At 46.3% G+C, this 18,416-nt stretch overlaps 1 protein-coding gene across 9 annotated transcripts in view; it reads left to right on the top strand.

Annotated features, from left to right (window-relative positions):
- The window catches only part of TENM4 (teneurin transmembrane protein 4), a 2,454,724-nt gene that overhangs the window by 2,369,410 nt on the left and 66,898 nt on the right, over nucleotides 1-18,416 (top strand). For all 9 annotated transcript variants that reach the window (XM_080687404.1, XM_080687408.1, XM_080687411.1 and 6 more), the window contains 3 exons: nucleotides 10,243-10,362; nucleotides 14,860-15,121; nucleotides 17,436-17,703. In XM_080687404.1, the coding sequence (XP_080543530.1) occupies nucleotides 10,243-10,362; nucleotides 14,860-15,121; nucleotides 17,436-17,703 (650 nt within the window). The remainder of the gene's footprint in view (nucleotides 1-10,242; nucleotides 10,363-14,859; nucleotides 15,122-17,435; nucleotides 17,704-18,416) is intronic.

The raw sequence follows: 18,416 nt of genomic DNA on the forward strand, positions 1-18,416 counted from the left end.
AACTAATGCATGAAGACTTCTGGTAGGAGATGGCCTTTGGCCTGAGACAGAGATTTCAATGAGGAGGGTTGGCCACTAAAATATTATTCATCCTACCCCAGCTGGTTGGAGCATCATCCATGCACCAGAAGGTTGCAGGTTCGATTCCCGGTCCAAGCACATACCCTAGGTTATGGGTTCAAGGTTCAATCCCCGTTCAGGGTGCGTATGGGAGGCAACCGATCAATGTTTCTTTCTCACATTGATGTTTCTCTCTCTCTCCCTTCCTCTCTTTGTGGAATCAATAGAAACATATCCTCGAGTGAGGAATTTATCCAACTATAGATCACAATACCCATGAGTGCATCATAAAATCAATTTAGTGTGTTGAAATTCTGTTTTTAATAGAAGTAAATTTAAATGGAATTGGAAACGAGATGGAAAATATTAGTGTAAAACTGTACAAAGGATATGTATTTCATGCGCGCGCGCTCGTGTGTGTGTGTGTGTGTGTGTGTGTGTGTGTGTGTGTGTGTGTGTCTGTGTGTGTCTATGTCTGTGTATGTACATACTACTGCACAGGCTGTGTATGGGTTTCAGTTAATAGTACTTCAAAATGCATTCTAGACTAAGGAACCAGCATAGCTTTCCAGGATACTCAGAGAATGGAGAGAATTTTAATGTGGTAGAACATAATTATGGTGATATTATTTTACCAATCAGAAGTCAACAGACATGCTCTAACATTTGAAATCAAGATGGTCTTAGGAATCTGGAGTATATGATCCCCGGTGTACAGGGGGAAACATGTGGGCAAAGGAAGAGCATAAGAAACGGTGAGGCCAAAAAGGTGGTTTGGAGCAGGAACTGAGAAGAGCTATGCCCCCTCACTGTTCACTCACCAGATCAGAGCATTTCATCTCCTCTAGGACTTCACACTGGCTGTAAGCAGAAGTGAAGTCACCTGGATGTCTCATAAGTCTTCAGAGTTTCTTTCAGACCCTTTGCGAAGGCACAGAATTTTCAGGAATTTTTAAAACAAGAGTCTACAAGAGGAACAAAATAATGGAAAGGAGGGAGAAAAGATTATGAATGCAATATAATTTTTTATTAGCCCCCTGCAGATCTGAAGCCACATACGTGTCGATGGCGGAGCAGTTACAGAAAAGCATTTGCTTGCCACTCCACCCCTCTCCCCTGCCCCCGGCCTTAGGCAGCCCTCAGATAGCCCTCAGAGAGGCTGAGCGGGAGAGAGCATCTAATGGAGTTCAAATAAACACCAGCTTCCTGACAGCTGGCCTCTGAGCGAATTTATTATTGAATTATACTCCTGCGTTTTCAGTACAAGCTGAGCTGACAGGCTACCCCACCAGTTTAAAAAGGGGTGGGGGGAGGCTAAGAGAAAGACAATGATAAATTACCCTGATGGAAGATGGAAGAAGGTATGGATCCTGCTTCCTCCAAAATGCCAACCATCATATATTATTCATGTTGGTTTTTTAAAAATCCCTCCCCACATTGAAATGAATGTTTATGATGATAAAGCAACTAGGTGAATTTAATTCAGGATGCAGGCAGCAACTTCTCACATCATCCCGATGAGCAGCTAACAACTCCTCCTCTGCCACTTGATCATCCTTTTATTGATTTCAAAGACGAATTATAATCTCTATTTGCTCTGTAGCTTGAGCTTGTTCGTAGCTGTCCATCACAGGAAGCGTTGGCAGAGGATACTGTGCTGAAGCTGGAACCACTCGGGGTTTAGAGGAGAGAGCCTGCATTCAAATCCAATACCAGAGCAAGTTAGAGCAAGTGGCCTTAGGTGGGAAAGCTTGCTCAATTTCTTCATCTGTAACGTGGATTTACTAATTCCCACCCTGCAGGTGGTTGGGAAGATTAGATGAGATAAATTACCCCAAATCCCAGTGGCTGGCACATAGCACACATTCAATAATAACAGCCAGCATTTCCCAAGGATGGCCCATATGTAAGGCATTGTTCCAAATGCTTTGTAAGTTTCATAAGGACTAACTCCTCTACATCTCCCCCCAAACCAGATGACATAGGGACTTCACCACCCTCCTTTTGCAGATATGAAACTGAGGCACAGTGAAGTGGGGTAACCTGGCCAATCACATAGGGCTTGTAAGTGGCAGAGCCAGCATACAGAGCCACACTGATTGGCCCTGGATCCCATGTGCTGGGCCTCAGTTCTTCTCTTCTAGTCCCTTTATGTTCCCATCTCAGCATCGTCGGTTCAGAAATCTCAAGAGCATGGTGATGCTACAACACTACAACCCCAGGTGGCCCTGACTTTCTCTCTAATACTGCACACACACACACACACACACACACACACACACACACAAAACAAAACAAAAGCTAATGTGCAGTAGGTCTTAGTGCTTCCTTCAGAGCACTGCCTCAAAGGCAGGTAGCCTCAGCTTGAATCTTAGCCCCACCCTTTGCTAGCTGTGTGACCTAGGACAAGTGTCTTAACCACTCTGTGCCTCACTTTCCTCATCTGTCATATGAGGATAATAATCCATACCTCATGGAAATGTCTAAGGATTGAACACTATGTAAAACACGTGTCAGGGCAATAAGCATTTAATAATTGTTAGTAGCTGTTACCGCTAACAGCAAGAGTCAGTGTAAGCATTAGCAATGACATCAATAGTTGTATAGGTTTTAGTGTCACCATGAGAACTGGGATAAAAGTGAGAATCTTAGCCTGAAACATTAACATAGTTATATAATTGACGCAAATGTCCCACACCATGGTGGGCAGAGGCGAATGGACCTTTGAGGTCATCAACCCTTTGTGGTAGAAGAAGCAGCTTTAACCCAGAGTAAGCTCCTGGTTCAGCAAGGTGGTAACAGAGCCCGAGTCCTGGAGATCCTGGAGTCCTCAGTGAGGGCTCTCTCAAGCAGTGATTGCAGTGTTCATAGGTCAGGGACTTCCTGCATGTCCACCCAACACTGATAAATGTCTAGCAATAAGAAGTTAAAATGTTGGAGAGCCATGCATCGCATTACTAACATTGTCTCTGGAGAATATTGGGTGAGGACTTACCAAAGGCCTCTGCAGTGAGTCCAAAGGGCCCTCCAGTCCGAGCCTGGAGGCATTAAGAGTTGACTAAGTGAATTCCACAGTGAGGGGCTGCGCCGTGGGGAGATGCTACCTCTGGGCAGTATTCTGGCAGAGAGGAGAAGTCTGCCTCCCCTGCTCTGCCTCCACTGTGGGTCCATGAGACTCGACCCTGTGAGTCCAGCCTGCAGGCCCCAGTGTTATAAACAGCCAAGGGCTCTGCTCCTGTGTGCACCTTCGTCAGCCAGCAGAAAGCATATCAGGGTTTCTGGGGGAGAGGACTCAGCCCAGAGCATCAGCATGCAGAAGAGCTTGCCCACAGGCGTGGGTGATCAGAGCTGTTTTGGAGTGTGCTGTGTCAGGCGGTAAGTGGTTTGAGAGATGAGGTGACTTTCCTGGGTTCTCACATATACTAAATGATGCATCCTTAATTTGAATCTGGCTCCTCAGCAACTCCTGTGAGATGGGCAAGTCCATTCCCTGTGTGGATATTGTTTTCTCGCCTCTACAGTGAGAAGTTTGAAAGAGACGATCAGGAAGGTCTCTTCTTACATGGCATGACTAGTGGGTTCCCAAGACTGTGAATATGGAAAAGCTGGTTAAGGAAACGGAGGCAGAGCTCTGGAATGGAAGGCTAGAGAGAGAGCTGCAGAGCAGCTTGTGTGGCCGGGCTGGAAAGCAGGTCTTGGAGGCTGCAGAGCGGACCGGGTCCGGCTTTCGCTAGGAACCTTCTGGATGGGGTGGTTTGACAGGCCATGAGGTGGGACTTCTTATTTGGGCCCAAATGAGGTTCCCACAAGATGTCGGGTAAAGTGTGGTAGATGCTGGAAAGATCCCGTCAATCAGCATGAGTTAGCAGAAAACAGGTTAAGGGTTGGTGCAGGTCAAGCATATAAATCTGCTTAAAATGGGTAATGCAGAGGAGTGATTTGCATAGCCAGGAGTGGCAGAGAGTAGCAAATATTTTAAAGCAGAGAAGGACTGAAGATCTTTTTTGCTGCCTAGATCCCAAATGATTATTCCAACCTCCTGAATACGAGTTTCCTTAGCGGTGTTCATTTAATAAAACAAGTTAAAGCTGCAGTTTTTCTCCCTTCACCTTCCTTTATCTGTTTGTATAATACACACTTGAATAACAAATGTAACTTAATTTGCGACAGTTTGTTTGTTTTGTTTTTAATTTTTCAAAAAAGAGGTACAGATGTGGGGGCTACAGAATCAAAGTAGGAGGTCTGCGAGCTGAGGCCGGCGGGCCTCCGAGGGCAGGAGCCAAGCTTTGCAAGGCAGCTTGGGCAGAGCATTTAGGAAGGCCAAGCCCCTCAGCCCTCAGTTCCCTATTTAGCCATAACCCTGCCAAGGTCAAGTAACTCAAAGTTCTCTGGCATCACCTTCAATTACAGAAACACATCAGTTCTTTATTCCTTCAGTAAATAACTTATCAAGAGCTTACTCTGTACCTTGTTTTCAAATTCCAGGGCAAACCCTTGTTTGGGTGGAGGCTTTCTTTTACCCACTCAGAAATGGGCAACAGCCACCCTCAATGCTAGGATCACAGCAGTGAGGGAGATGTGGTCCTGACTTCAGGGAGCTCAGGGTCTGTTGGGGGAAAGATTGTCTGATATGTGACAGCACTCAGCATTTCTGCAGAGGAGCCCTGAGGGCCAGGAGTGCTGAGTACCATTTGGTGAATGCTCCAGGTAGGTACTGAGGGTGGGTGAGCCTCTAGGCAGTTGTCAGTTGTGAACAGGACAGGTGGAAGGTTACAGATAGAGGGAACAATTTAGAGATAAGTATAAGCAGTGTATGAGCTCCATCAACATTCTAAAGCATGTAGCAGAACTACTTGAGCTGGGTTGAGTGGTACCAGATTAAAGCCGCTATCCATTCTTAAATATGCGTTGGATTCTATTTTACATCCAGTTGCGAAAAACTGCAGCCTACATTGACAGAGGAGAGAATGCAGGCCCAGAGAGGTCAGAGGACTCTCCAAGGTCATGCACTTGGAACGGCCACCCTGCCCAGGGCCCTTTTCACCACACCCCTACCACTTCTTCCTGAGTGACAATTGACGTTAGGTTATTTGCTTGATTCGGTTTCTCAGGAGTTTTGTCTCTCCAGCAGTGTCCTGTCTTGATCCCAAACCTGGCCACTGCCCTCAGGAAGCAACCAGGCTGACCTTCCCCCTCCTTGGTATCAGCATGGCCCTCAGTCAGGCCCTGAGTGCATGACTGGACTAATGCCAGCATGCTTGATGCCCCTCTTGGCCTGGAACAAGCACTCCTTCCTGGCAGAGTTCGCCCAGCCTAATTGCCTGTTTTGTATCCCAGCTGCCTGACATATGCCAAGCTCATGTGTTGACTCACTGGTGTCAGAGACAACTACACTCAGGATTTCACATTGGCTTTGGTGAGCTCCAGCAAGCAACTGGGGGCTTCATTGCATGCGTTTCTGAAACCCCCAGCACCTAACACAGTGCCTAGCATATAGTAGGTACCCAGCTGTTGTTTTTTATGGCGTTAAAGTGCATTTTAGTGACTACAGATATATAACAGTAGTAAGAATAAGGACCTAGAAGTAAGAGGTCCAGGCTTTGAGTGTCAGCTCAACCAGTTGAGTTCTTCGCTGTCTGACCTTGGAGCAAGTCTTTTCTCTCTGAGTTTCAGTGACTTGCTCATTTTTTACCTAACAAAGTCTCAGGGAGTAATATCTCATGCTTACTGTAGCCACCGGAGATGCAGTCCCACCCTCCTCTAGTTCACAGGTAAGTATGTAAGAGAGCTATGTAAATGTGAATCTTATATATCAAAAGCTGATATGCTCAGTGTCCATTCATCCAGTCAGTCATTCAACCAATCAAAGCGTAATATGCTAATGATATGCTAAGGCTGCTCAACCACTCACTATGACATGTACTAACCACCAAGGGGCCAATAGTCAACCAGTCGACCAGTCGCTATGATGTGCACTGACCACCAGGAGGCAGACACTCCTACCAGTAGGTTAGCTTGCTGCTGGGGTCTGGCCAATCGGGACTGAGCAAGACGGGCTGGACATGCCCTGGAGCCCTCCCGCAGTCCCTTCCTGGCTGGCCAACCTCCCGCATCCCTCCCCGGCCCGATGGTGCACCAGTGGGGTCCCTCAGCCTGGCATGCGCCCTCTCACAATCCGGGCTGAGGGGATGCCTCCCAAGTGCACAAATTTTGTGCACTGGGCCTCTAGTGATATAATAATATGATAGTCACAGTCATGGAGAGATACCTGGAAGATTTAGAGGACCTGAAAGGTTTAGAGGAGGTGTGATAAATTGTGCCAGAAAAAAAATGGTAATATCCTCACTGAGGTGATGACAGCTTAGTGGGGACTCTGAGGATGAGTAGAAAATAACACCCCAAAACTCCATTATGCCAAGACAGTGACCAAGGGAAAGCAAAACACATCAAATATAGGCCAGATAATAAGGAGATCATATGAGCCAGCTAGGAAGCCAAGTTGGTGGCTATGATTTGTACCCTGTGTTAGTGATTTCTCGCCAAGATCATCTTCCATTGTGGAATGTCATGGTCAAAGCAGCAACTATTTCTTAGCCACATTGTCCCTTTGTATAGGGTTGGTGTTCTAGTGGAGTACAGAAGCCGGCTTATACAAGCTCAGGAGAACTGACTTGTGAGGAATTCTGCAAGCTATTTTTTTTTCTATTGATTTTTTTTTAAAGAGAGAGAGGGAGAGGGAGAGAGAAATATCAATGTGAAAGTGAAACATCAGTCAGGTACCTCCTTCACAACCCCCTACCAGGGATCAAGCCCAAAACCCAGGCATATGCCCTGACCAGGAATCGAGCCAGCAACCTTTCGGTGCATGGGACAATGCCCAACCAACTGAACCACACTGGTCAGGGCTATAAGCTAATTTTTAAACACAAATATTATTAAAAACTAAATTATATAAAATTAAACTTGAAGAAATTATATTTTTAAAAGGTAATAAGTAATCAAAACTTATCACTTCCTAGTTATTTTACTGTATTTTTGCTCTGGAGTTTATATAGGTCTACTAGTATTGTATCTCTGTGGTGGAAATACTATATGACAGTATATTACTGTGCATCTCTTCCCAGCTCTGGGTTCAGTGACATCTCATGGGTAGTTGAAATCGGCCATCATGGAAGTATTTACACCACAGATATAGGCAAATGCTACAAATTAAAGGTATTTTTCTTTCAAAAGTCAATTGTTCAATGTTTGGCAGTACACCACTGGTGGTATCCATTAAATAAATGGACGAAGAAAAAAGAAAGCATTTGGAAGCCCAACACCCATGTCTTTTCAAACCTCCCTGAACAAAAACATGTGTCAGGAGACACATTTCAGAGGCCTCCACAGAGCAGACTTCCCCATCCCCTTTGTTCCAGGGAAGGCTTTATGTTACCCTGGATTTTCTTGACAACTGAAAATCATGGGCAAACAGAAGGAGGATGGAAGTGTTTTTCTCCAGGACTTCATTCCTGAGCCAAATGCCTGTTTTAGCAAGAGGTCTCTGTGGCCTACAGGGGCACAGGGAGTCAACTTAATCTTGTCCAGAATCCAAAGCAATCCACAGAGCCTGGGCTAAAATGACATCTGCTCTGGCTTGCTGAAGTGGAGGTCACAGGAAAGCCAAATGGTGCTCATTTCATGTTTCCCAATTATCAGGGGATCCCCAAAGAAAGATAAATCAGAGGAGGCTGGCCCACATGTGTCCAAAGGGCAGCAATCAGGGCAGCCCCCAAAGGAAACCATTTCCACAGGGCTGGTATTGTCCAGGCAGAACCTGAAGACACACATGTCAGAAGACTCCATAGGGGCCAGCACCGGGGCGTGGGATCTGTTAGTAATCCTCTATCTAGAAGGACCAAGTTCCAGCAGTAAGAAATTCAATTTTCCCCCATTAAAGAAAGCATCTCTCAGCACCAGCTGAATACAATTAATGGAATAAATCTCCCATTAGCGGAGAGATAATTTTGCGTAAACATATCAGGAGACCTTCAGAGCAGGACTGAGAGTCTTTGCTGAGCCTTGCCCGCTTAACTTGTTTGCCATGTAATTGCATTTAGACCAAGGGCCTCGGAAGGAAACCACTGACTGAATTAGCATTAACCAGATTGTGTGTCAGGAGGTGAGGTGGGGTGGGATGGGTGGGGGCAGGGAATGTGATGCATTGTGGGTAGTTGTTCTTGCTGTTCTTGCCTTCAGAAAGGACAAGCTGACACCAGTGAGACCAGCTGCTTACAAGCCTGGTGTTAATTGCTTTTCTTATCCAACAGAGAAAAGTTTATCACTCTAGAAGGTAGAGATGTAAGCACCTAATAAAATAGAGGCTGAGTTTGAGAGTTTTTTTTATGAATGCCCCCAAACCTCATCTGTGGCTCTTCCTTAGGCCAGAAACAAAGCCTTCTGGACCGAGGCAAATGGAGAAAGTTGTGTGTACAATAAACACTTGCCTCTGATTTGTCAATGAGGGCTGCCCCCTGGCCCCGCAGTGCCCTGATCCCTTATTACATTGACCCTAGTGCTCACTTTCATTTCTACCCATTGCCCGTAGTAAACAGACTGCTCTAGAGTTGGGCCCAGAGTTGTGAGGCCTGAATTCACGGCCTAGCTCTGCCACCTCCTCTCTGTGTGGCTTGGGGCAAATAACATAACCTCATGGACCCCAGTTTCCTCTCATTCCTCTCATTCAGTGATTTTCCAACTGGCTTTTCGCTGGCTTCTGCAGGGACTAAGACTCCATAGAGTTGCCTTTAGAATCACCCCTAGAGAAAAGGGGACCCCCACCTGGCAGATCTTGCTCGTATTTGTTTTTCACTTTGGGGTCCTTTTAAAATGTCATCTGCAAAAAAAGGCTTTGTTTCTGAAACATTAGGAAAAACACCATCATTCTTGATCATCTCTAATTGTCCCACCAACTTACTCAAACCACCTTTTTTGAAAAACAACAACAATGACCTAGTACTTGTTAGGCATTTCCAGGCCTTCAGAGAGAGAGAAATAGACCTTGATCCTACCCTCCAAGAGCTCATGACCTAGTGGAGAAGAGAAACATGTACGGTGGGGTTACAATCTCAAGGTGTGGAGTCAGGTTTTAGAAGAGAGTGACTAGTTCTAATTAGGGCCATCAAGAAAGGCTTCAGGGAAGAGGCATCATTGGAAGCTGGGTCTTAAAGGAGAAGAACAGTGATAGAGGGTGCAGGAATTACATTTGAGGCAGATGGAAGAACATTGCACAAACACAGGCTTTAACCAAATTTGCCTGGCGAGTTTTGAGGAAGCAGATGGTTAGTTGTCTGGAATATAGAGGGAAAGTGGGGCGGGGGATATTGGGAGAGGTCATAGGTTTCAGAACTCACTCCAGGGGGACGATGCCAGCATCTGCCCTTCTCCTGTCTGCAATGCCAGATGAGAAGTGTCCTCTATTCTATTCACTTTCTCATACATCCGCTTCCAGTGGGACTACTAGAGGCAATAATAACCACTGCCATTTGGTGGAGCTTACTCTGCACCAGGATGAAAAAACAGATTCAAAGAGCTGTCACATATTGTGCAGGTTTAGAGTTGGAAAGTGGCAAAAGCTGGGGTTGAACCCAAGTCACAGGACTCCAGATTCACATGCATAACTACACTGTATAGCCCTCTCAGATCAGTTTTAGCTCCTTACAGTATAAAGTAGTATCCTTAGAAAAGGACCTCTGAGTGAGATATCTGAAAACATCTCCCAATAATAATTTTTCTTTTAAATGAATGTACTTATTTATTGAGTTTAGAGAGAGGGGGGAAGGGAGAAAGTAACATCAATTTGTGGTTCCACTTATCCATGCACCCATTGCTTGCCTCCTACATATGCCCTGACCAGGGATTGAACCTGCAACCTTGGCGCATCAGGATGATGCTCCAACTAACCGAGCTGTCTGGTCAAGGTCCAATAATAATTCTTTAGGGGACACTTTGATGCCTTACAATGAGGCAGTATAAAAAAAGAAAAGAATGTTATTATTCATCTGGGGTAAACACCATGAGCCCCAGAGTACCAGGACTATCTGAGCAACCTGCCTTCTGTCTTCTGACCTCCTGGGGCTCCCTGCCAGCCAGGGTTCTGTGCATGAGTAGTAGATCATGTTATTTACTCTTCTCTACCCACAGGCATGCATGTGTCATTCGTGGTCAAGTGATGACATCAGATGGGACCCCGCTGGTTGGTGTGAACATCAGTTTCGTCAATAACCCACTTTTTGGATACACGATCAGCAGGCAAGATGGCAGGTAAGAGGCCATTTGTTGACCAGGGTTAGTGAAGGCCCTGCTCTCGTGGTCTTGCCACAGAACTGCTGTTGGAATGGCAACATGGAAAGATGATGGAATTTGGGTTCAGAGGACCTGAATTCAGATGCCCAGTTCTGCAACTCACTACCTGTGTGACCTTGTATCTCCCTCTGGCCTAAGTCCCTTTGGCTAAAAATTAAGCAATTTCTTCTCATTTGATTCTCACAGTAAACCTAGGGTACCTTAAATATAGTCTCCTGCTTCATAACTTAGGATATAAAACACTGCCTCATGGACCACTGTCTACAGAACAGACAGCTCCAGAACTCTTACCATTTCTGCTGTATTTTCCATCTGCAACCACCTAGGTCTGTGGAAACCACCGAGTGAGGACAGAACTCTGACCTTGGGTCCCTGGGAGAACCATCAGCAGAATGGAGTAAAGTTATTCCCATTTGCTAGCTATGTGTTCTTAGACAAATCTCCTCACCATTCTGGGTCTCAACTTCTTTGTCTGTTAAATGGCCCTACCACTATTTAGCTCGTAAATTGGTTGTAAGGATTAGATTCTATGATGGATGGGGAAGCACCTTGAACACAGCAGGTGTCTGATCAATCTTAGCTCTCTGCCCCACTCTGGTTCATTGCTGTATTTCCAGGGTCTGGCACATGGTAAGTAGGCAATAAGTATTAGCTGTTTATTAAATTTACAAGTTATTAAATGATGAGTCTGTAATGGTTACAGTACAAACAATGAGAATGTTTCAGAGAAAAGGGGAGGGGAAGAAGGAAAGTGGAATATTTAGGCTGTCGGTGGTGACAAGTCCTCTATTTTTAATAAAATCAGGTGGTGGCAGTCCATCTGGCTAAGTGTGGGCCCATAAGGTTGATTTTCACTCTGGGTTGGAAATGATGCTGCAGCCTGATTGATTTTAGCACCTCTTTAATCCAATATCAGATGTGAACATGTCCCGGCCGAGGTGATAATGAAGCAGAGGCTCATCTGTTTGTAGACATGTGTGCCTCTTAACGGGTTGGCAAGCTTGACACGGGGAGCCCTCCCCTTTCCTCTCACTCCCTGGGAATGGGAAGAGGCCCCGCTGGAAGAGGTTGGTGGCCAGTCACCACGGGTAACCTGGCCAGGCCAGGCCATGGCTCCCCGCCCTGCATACGTTCCATCCCAGCAAGGGCCTCAGCACAGACTTCCCCTACAGCATGGAGGAATCTCCCTCCTCATGCGCTGTCTGAACTACCTTCTAGCTCAGGGCTGCCTGCTTTATGGAAACAGCAGATGCCAGCATAGTAGGCAACAGTTATTCTGACTACTGACTACATTATTACCTGCTATGAAGCAGTCATCAAAAAGGAGCCATAGGGACTGCTCATTTTTTATCCTGAAATTTGACCATCATTCATATGAGATGGCAAATGGTCAGTCCTTTGCCCTGTGCTTGGTAAGGGTGGGTCCATAAAACATACGTTTGGTGGCCCTTGGAAAAAGCGTGCCTCCAGGCTGTGATCCCTCCTGTTTGTGCTCCCCCTGCAATCTCTACTGCCCCTTGAGAGCAGGGGGTCCTAAGAGGTATGCATCAGCCATTTTTCCCATATCAGCCTGCTAAATTACATCACAGTAGCCTGAGTTGCAACAACTAATAGGTTGGGTTTCAGAGCAGTTTTTACCAGTGCATTATGGGGCTTAAATTTTCTTCCCAACTTAGACCCTCATAATGTATGGGAAAGTCACTGCCTATTCTCTAAGTGTCTGAAGATCTCTCTTTGTTGTATGTGAATGAGTAGCATTTGCCCATGTTCCTCTCCCTCTTCCCTGCCTCCCTTTCTTTCTTACCTCTCAGACCCCAGGAGGAACTCTAAGGCTATAGATATAGTTGGAGATGACAGTGTACATATGTAATTCCAGAGACCAAGCCTAACTCATCTTTGTAACCTTCATACTCCAGGCAAGCCCTCGTCCATCCTAGGCCCACACATGCACAAACACACACACATACATACACTCTCATACACTCACCCCACACTGAAATGTGAGACCTCCAGTCTTAACAAGAATTTATAAACAGAAAACAGTACCAGAGAAGTTAGCCAAAAAGATCATTAAAAAAGATGAAAAATACAAGTCATGAAGAAAAATTTCAAAAGAGTGGCAGACAAGAGAAGCAGTTCAAGCTCATTGAATTGAAAAATGGGATTTATACAGAGCATGAGGCCCAGGGAATGGGGCCTGCGCTTTTCCCATCCATTATCCCATCTATCTAATTAAAAACTCTGCCAAGTGATTATGATCATTAACTTCATTTTACATGAAGAGATTGAAGCTCAGACAGGTGACATAACTCACCTATGGAGTGAGCAGCAGAGGTTGGACTGTCCCAAAGCTGCTTGAGCTTCTCCTAAAAACCGCCCCCCCCCCATTTGGTGTCAGGTTCAAATCTGTGTCCACTAGAAGGTTTCCCTCTGGAGACCTGGCTCTTGGCAAGAGCTAATTCCACCAAGCTCTTGGCAAGGTCAGTTGCCCCCAGCTTGCTCACAGCCACAAGAATGTCTTTTCATGTTTGTCTTCACTCCCTCCCCACGATCATCCTCTCATGAAGGGAGCTTGTAAGTCAGGCCAAAATTCTGTTTGATGGTTAAAAACTGTTCTGCCAAAGTACAGATGCTGTTCAGTCCGGGTGCTCCCCCAACCATTGACATTCTGCTGTAGAACCAAACCCAGAGCCTCAGTTCAAAACAAGCCCCTTCTCTGGTCTTTCTCGTGACTTATCAAAGCAGGGTGGTGCTCAACTGTCTTTACCCAAGTGTGGGCCTAGGATGGCTGAGTGGGAAAGAGGCAAAGTGAGTGAGAACCTTTTTGGGGGGACCCGAATCCAGGGGGTGTCACCTACCAAGATTTGGCAACAGGACAGAACATTCCATGAAAAATCTTTTTCTCCTTCTAGAGGAAGGAAGAGTAAACTGGAACAATGAAACCAATCCCACAAGATACATTTACCAGGGATAAAGGAGAGGTCCTAAAACCCACTACACAGGTCAACATTGGGTTGAGTTACAATAACAGCCAAAGTAAGGTGGAACTTAAGGTGTTTGGTGGACAGTCAGTTCAGAAGATGTTGACAGTATCACTCATGCATTCATTCTCTAAACTGCAATCACCAAGCACTGGGCTAGGTTCCAGAAAGACTGAGATGAATCAGTGTCCCTGGGCCAGAGAGTTCAAGTTGTGATACCAGGACAGCATGATGCAGCCTGTAAGGAGGAGTGCACGTGGTGCAATGGGAGCCCAGGGCAGGGAGCGAGAATGCTGAGTGGGTATGGAGTTAGCAGGAGTTCTCCTTCTAAAAAAAAAACAAGACGAGGGCAAGCCTTGAAAATGCATCCTAAAAGTAATAGCACAAAGGACTCTGTCCAAAAAGACACCCCAGCCTGGAGGTAGCAGGTAGACAGAATCACTGTTTCCAACTCCTGAAGGATGGTCAAAGGCAGAAGGCACAGACTAGTTTTAAGTCACCTCAGCAGGTAGAATAAGGACCAGGAGCTAAGGAGTTATAAGGAGAGGGACCCAGACTCAATTAAAAAAAGAAATCTTGACAATCAAAATTAGTGAGAGATCAGATAGTCCTCCTGTGACTATAGCAAGCTCCTTATCACTGGAACTGTGCAGGTAGGAACCTAATGTCTCCCCAATGGTGAGTTTGTAGAAGAAACTAACTGTCATCAGATTGGGAGAGGGCAATGACTGAAGGCTCCCAATGATGCTGTCATGGAGATCTCATCTCAACTGGGAGGCTGAGACTCAGTCTTCTGGTTCCCCATTCACTTCTGGTGTACTGTGATTCTAACTGTGCGTCTCAAGATTGCTTAGCTCTTTTGTGATCCCAAAGGCCTGTGCTGAGTAATGTATCATAATCAGAACTGAAGCTGATGTAGAGTCATAGAATCGTAGTGACCAAAGATGAGTCCATTTGAACCTTTACATTCTATAGATGAAAGAATTGAGGATCAGAGAGGCTAAGTGACCTACCCAAGATCACACAGTAGTTCATGGCAGAGGCAGAACTAGACTTAGGGTTCCTAATGCCAGGGCAGGTCTTGTTCCACTTTATTCTGCTGACTTTTCACTGAGCATCAGCTCAAGAGCCCTAAGTACCAGGAGCACCACAGCAGAGGCTCAGCCACTGCCCTGTGTCTTGGCAAGTCATTCTCCGCCACAGTAGTGTTTAATTTGGCTTTGGCAAATTCTCTACTTTTTAAAAATACTTTGTGGAATATCTGTTTCTGTTTGTGTCTGCAGTGAAGCCTTTTAGGTTTTAAAGTCTCCTCAACAAGTGCTCAGACACTTTGGTGTAATTTTTTCTGCTTTCTCCATCTTTTTATTCCTCCTGCTCATCTTCCTCCTCCTCATCATCATCTCCTGTTTCCTGCTTTTCCTGCTCCCCCCTTTTCTCTTTTTCTCAACCCCCCCCCCCCCCGCCTCCCAAACAGCTTTGACTTGGTCACAAATGGCGGCATCTCCATCATCCTGAGGTTCGAGCGGGCACCTTTCATCACCCAGGAGCATACCCTCTGGCTGCCTTGGGACCGCTTCTTTGTCATGGAGACCATCATCATGCGGCATGAAGAGAATGAGATTCCCAGCTGCGACCTGAGCAACTTCGCCCGCCCCAACCCTATTGTGTCTCCATCCCCACTGACATCCTTTGCCAGCTCCTGTGCAGAGAAAGGCCCCATCGTTCCGGAAATTCAGGTACCCAGCTTTCCTAACTGCATTTCTCCATGCCTTTGTTTTATTTGGGGAGTGGAGGAGGAAAGAGAAAGAGAACCCACCATGCAGAATCCAACTGCCTGGCACCCTCCATCCTATGAAAAGCCCCTACTCCTCTTCCACTCTGCCATCCAGTTCACTTCCACTTTCCTTTCCCCCAAGCTCCAGCATCCCCCCTTCTCATTATTTCTATTAAAAATATCTATGGTGATAGGTTCTACCAAGCGAAGTGAGACAGAGGGATCCCCAACAGTGAGCCTCATAATAAAGATGAAATGAGAAAATATCAATGAGGTGCCTAGCACAATGTCTGGCACCTACTAAGTGCTCGATAAATTTTAACTATTGTTATTATTAAGATTATTTTACATGCTCTGCCTTCTTGCCAATTAAGGATTGCTTTGGCTCAAAACTATATGTGCAAGTGCTTTCCTTAATTATCATTAAAATGAAGTAATTTGGAAAGATGCATTTTAATCTAATAGAAATCAAGATAGATTCTCTGCCCAACAAAGCTGTGTAGAGTTGAATCTTTTCCACCATCCCCACCCAGTTTCTTATGAGAGAAACAAGGCCTGGAGAGGAGGAGATTTTGGGGGAGAGGGAGAGGGAAGGGGGACGAGGGCAGGGAGAAGCCCCATGTTCCTTCCTGCCTAATGAGAGCTCTGGCTACGTGCATGTTCGTGGGTTGCCCATGCTGATGGAGCGGAAGGTTGTTACATTTTTTGAATGTATATTTCATGCCTGGCTGGGCAAACACATCTCTGTGTGTGTGTCCTGTTGAGTGGCTTCAGACACTGCCCACAAGAAGAAAATACAGCCGTTTGGAAATTCTCATTGCACCCCGAGGTTGAAGCCTCAGTCCTTTTCAGAGATTCAGCGCTTGTCTCCTGTCTCAACTACCAGCTGACCTTTCTTAGGAAATGGCTGTCAGTGGAGACAAGGCTTGCTGGAGAGGAGTAATTTGTTGCTCAGCCCCAGTTCCACTCCAGCTAGACATTTCCCCAGGAGCAGGGACTTTGGAACAAATGAGGTGAAAGGTCCCACCCTTCTTACAACGCTCCCTGCGCTGGGTCTCTCAGAGCCCCGCTGGGTCACAAACCTTATACCTTGCTTATTATCAGGTTGATGACATACATGAAAAAAAACTCTTGGGTTTTTCTAGTCCATCACTGGGGAGCCTTCGCAAGGACTGGGAGATGTAAATTTTAAAGTAAATATCTGTGAGAGCATCGGGATGGCCCTTGAACCCTGCCTGTGATCCCCTAGGGTATGGAGCCCACTTTAACTAGAACTTGTAAGCTGAAATGTAGGAAGAGTGCTTTTGGTTTAGGCCCAATCCCTAAAATTTTGTGTAGTCGAGGGAATGGGGTGCGGGTGGGAGTTCACACCCCTATATGAAATGGACAGAAAGAGTTTCTTTGTGAAGGCCCAGTTGAACACAGGAGTGGAATATTCATTTTCCTTTCAATGGCTATGTTAGCCTTGATTGATTTAATGTCCCCTTCCTGAAACAGAGCCCAGAGCATCAAGCTAATAAAAGTGCTCTGCTTTTGCCATGCTCCTGGAAATCCCGGCATTCATTTCAACTTTGCGCTGTGGATCTGAGCCCATCCCACCCATTGAGCCACTCTGTTCAGCACAGCGCTGGAGCAGGCAGTGCCATGCAGCCATTTCGACCTCTTTCTGTGGATGAGCTGGAGCATCTGATGGTCTTAGGCTCTACAGCAGCGGTTCTCCTGTCCCACAGGTTGAGAACCGCTAGCAGGGTCGCCTAAGACCATCAGAAAACACAGATATTTACATTACGATTCATAACAGTAGCAAAATTACAGTTATGAAGTAGCAACGAAAATAATTTTATGGTTGGGGGTCACCACAACATGAGGAACTGTATTAAAGGGTCGCGGCATTAGAAAGGTTGAGAACCACTGATCTTATGAGTTCCTCACATGCAGTGAGCTGAGCATCGTCATTGTTGTTGAATGGAGGAGGAAGCTGGAGTTCATTGAGGCAGAGCTGTGCCCTGTGAGAGCCAACCCTGCAAACCAGGGTCTTCTTTCTCTCCTCCACCTTCTCCTTCTCTTCCCTTTCCCCCTCTTCCTCCCGCTCCTCTTTGTATTCTGCTTTCCACTCTTCTTTCTTCTCTCCCTTCTAGTTCCTGCTACTCCTCTTCCCTCCTCCCTTCCTTCCTCTCTGCTCTCCCCTCTGCCTCTGAAACAAGAGTACAAGGGGCATGGCCATCTTCCCTGCACCAGTGACCCCATGACCGTCACTCACTGTGATCTGTCTCTAGGCTTTGCAAGAGGAAATCGCCATCTCCGGCGGCAAGATGAGGCTGAGTTACTTGAGCAGCCGTACGCCAGGCTACAAGTCTGTCCTGAGGGTCAGCCTCACCCATCCGACCATCCCCTTCAACCTCATGAAGGTGCACCTCATGGTGGCGGTGGAGGGCCGCCTCTTTAGGAAGTGGTTTGCCGCGGCCCCAGACTTGTCCTACTATTTCATCTGGGACAAGACGGATGTCTACAACCAGAAGGTGTTTGGGCTCTCAGAAGCCTTCGGTAAGTCTCCCAGCCACAGGACGCAACACCATCCTCAAGAGAGACAAGAGACTTGGGGGGACGTGGTCCTTTTTCTTCTTACTCCTTTCCTCTTCTCAGAAGTACCCGAGGCTTAGTTGACCATCAAGACCTTTCAGTGACCCTCCCTGACCTAAAAGAATGTACTCAAAGACCTGAATGTGGAAAACTTGGCCACTGAAAAAAAAAAAAAAAAAGAATTACAAAACCAAAAAACCAAAAAGGCTCTTGCAAAAACACTGTGGTGGTTTGTGATGGGTAAAAGAGGTTTCGTGCCACCAAGATAGAGCTGTGTGGACATTGCCGTGGCCCCCACAGCCATCAGGCCTGAACTAGCCCATTAAAAATATGGGTGTCTTTCCCTGGCTGGTGTTGCTCCATGGTTAGAGTGCCAGCCTGGACACCGAAGAGTTGTGGGTTCAATTCCCAGTCAAGGGCATATACCTGGGTTGCAGGTCGATCCCTGACCCTGGTCTAGGCATGTGCGGGAGGCAACCAATCAATGTGTCTCTCTCACATCGATGTTTCTCTCTTTCTCTCCCACTCCCTCCCTCCCTTTCACTCTCTCTTTTAAAAAAATCAATGGAGAAAGCAACCTGGAGTGAGAATTAACACGTGTGTGTGTGTGTGTGTGTGTGTGTGTGTGTGTAGCTCCCGGGTTTCTCCAGTTTCATTGAGAAGTAAGATCCTTCCTC

This window comes from Plecotus auritus (assembly GCF_963455305.1).
Source record: "Plecotus auritus genome assembly, chromosome: 9".
NCBI lineage: Eukaryota > Metazoa > Chordata > Mammalia > Chiroptera > Vespertilionidae > Plecotus > Plecotus auritus.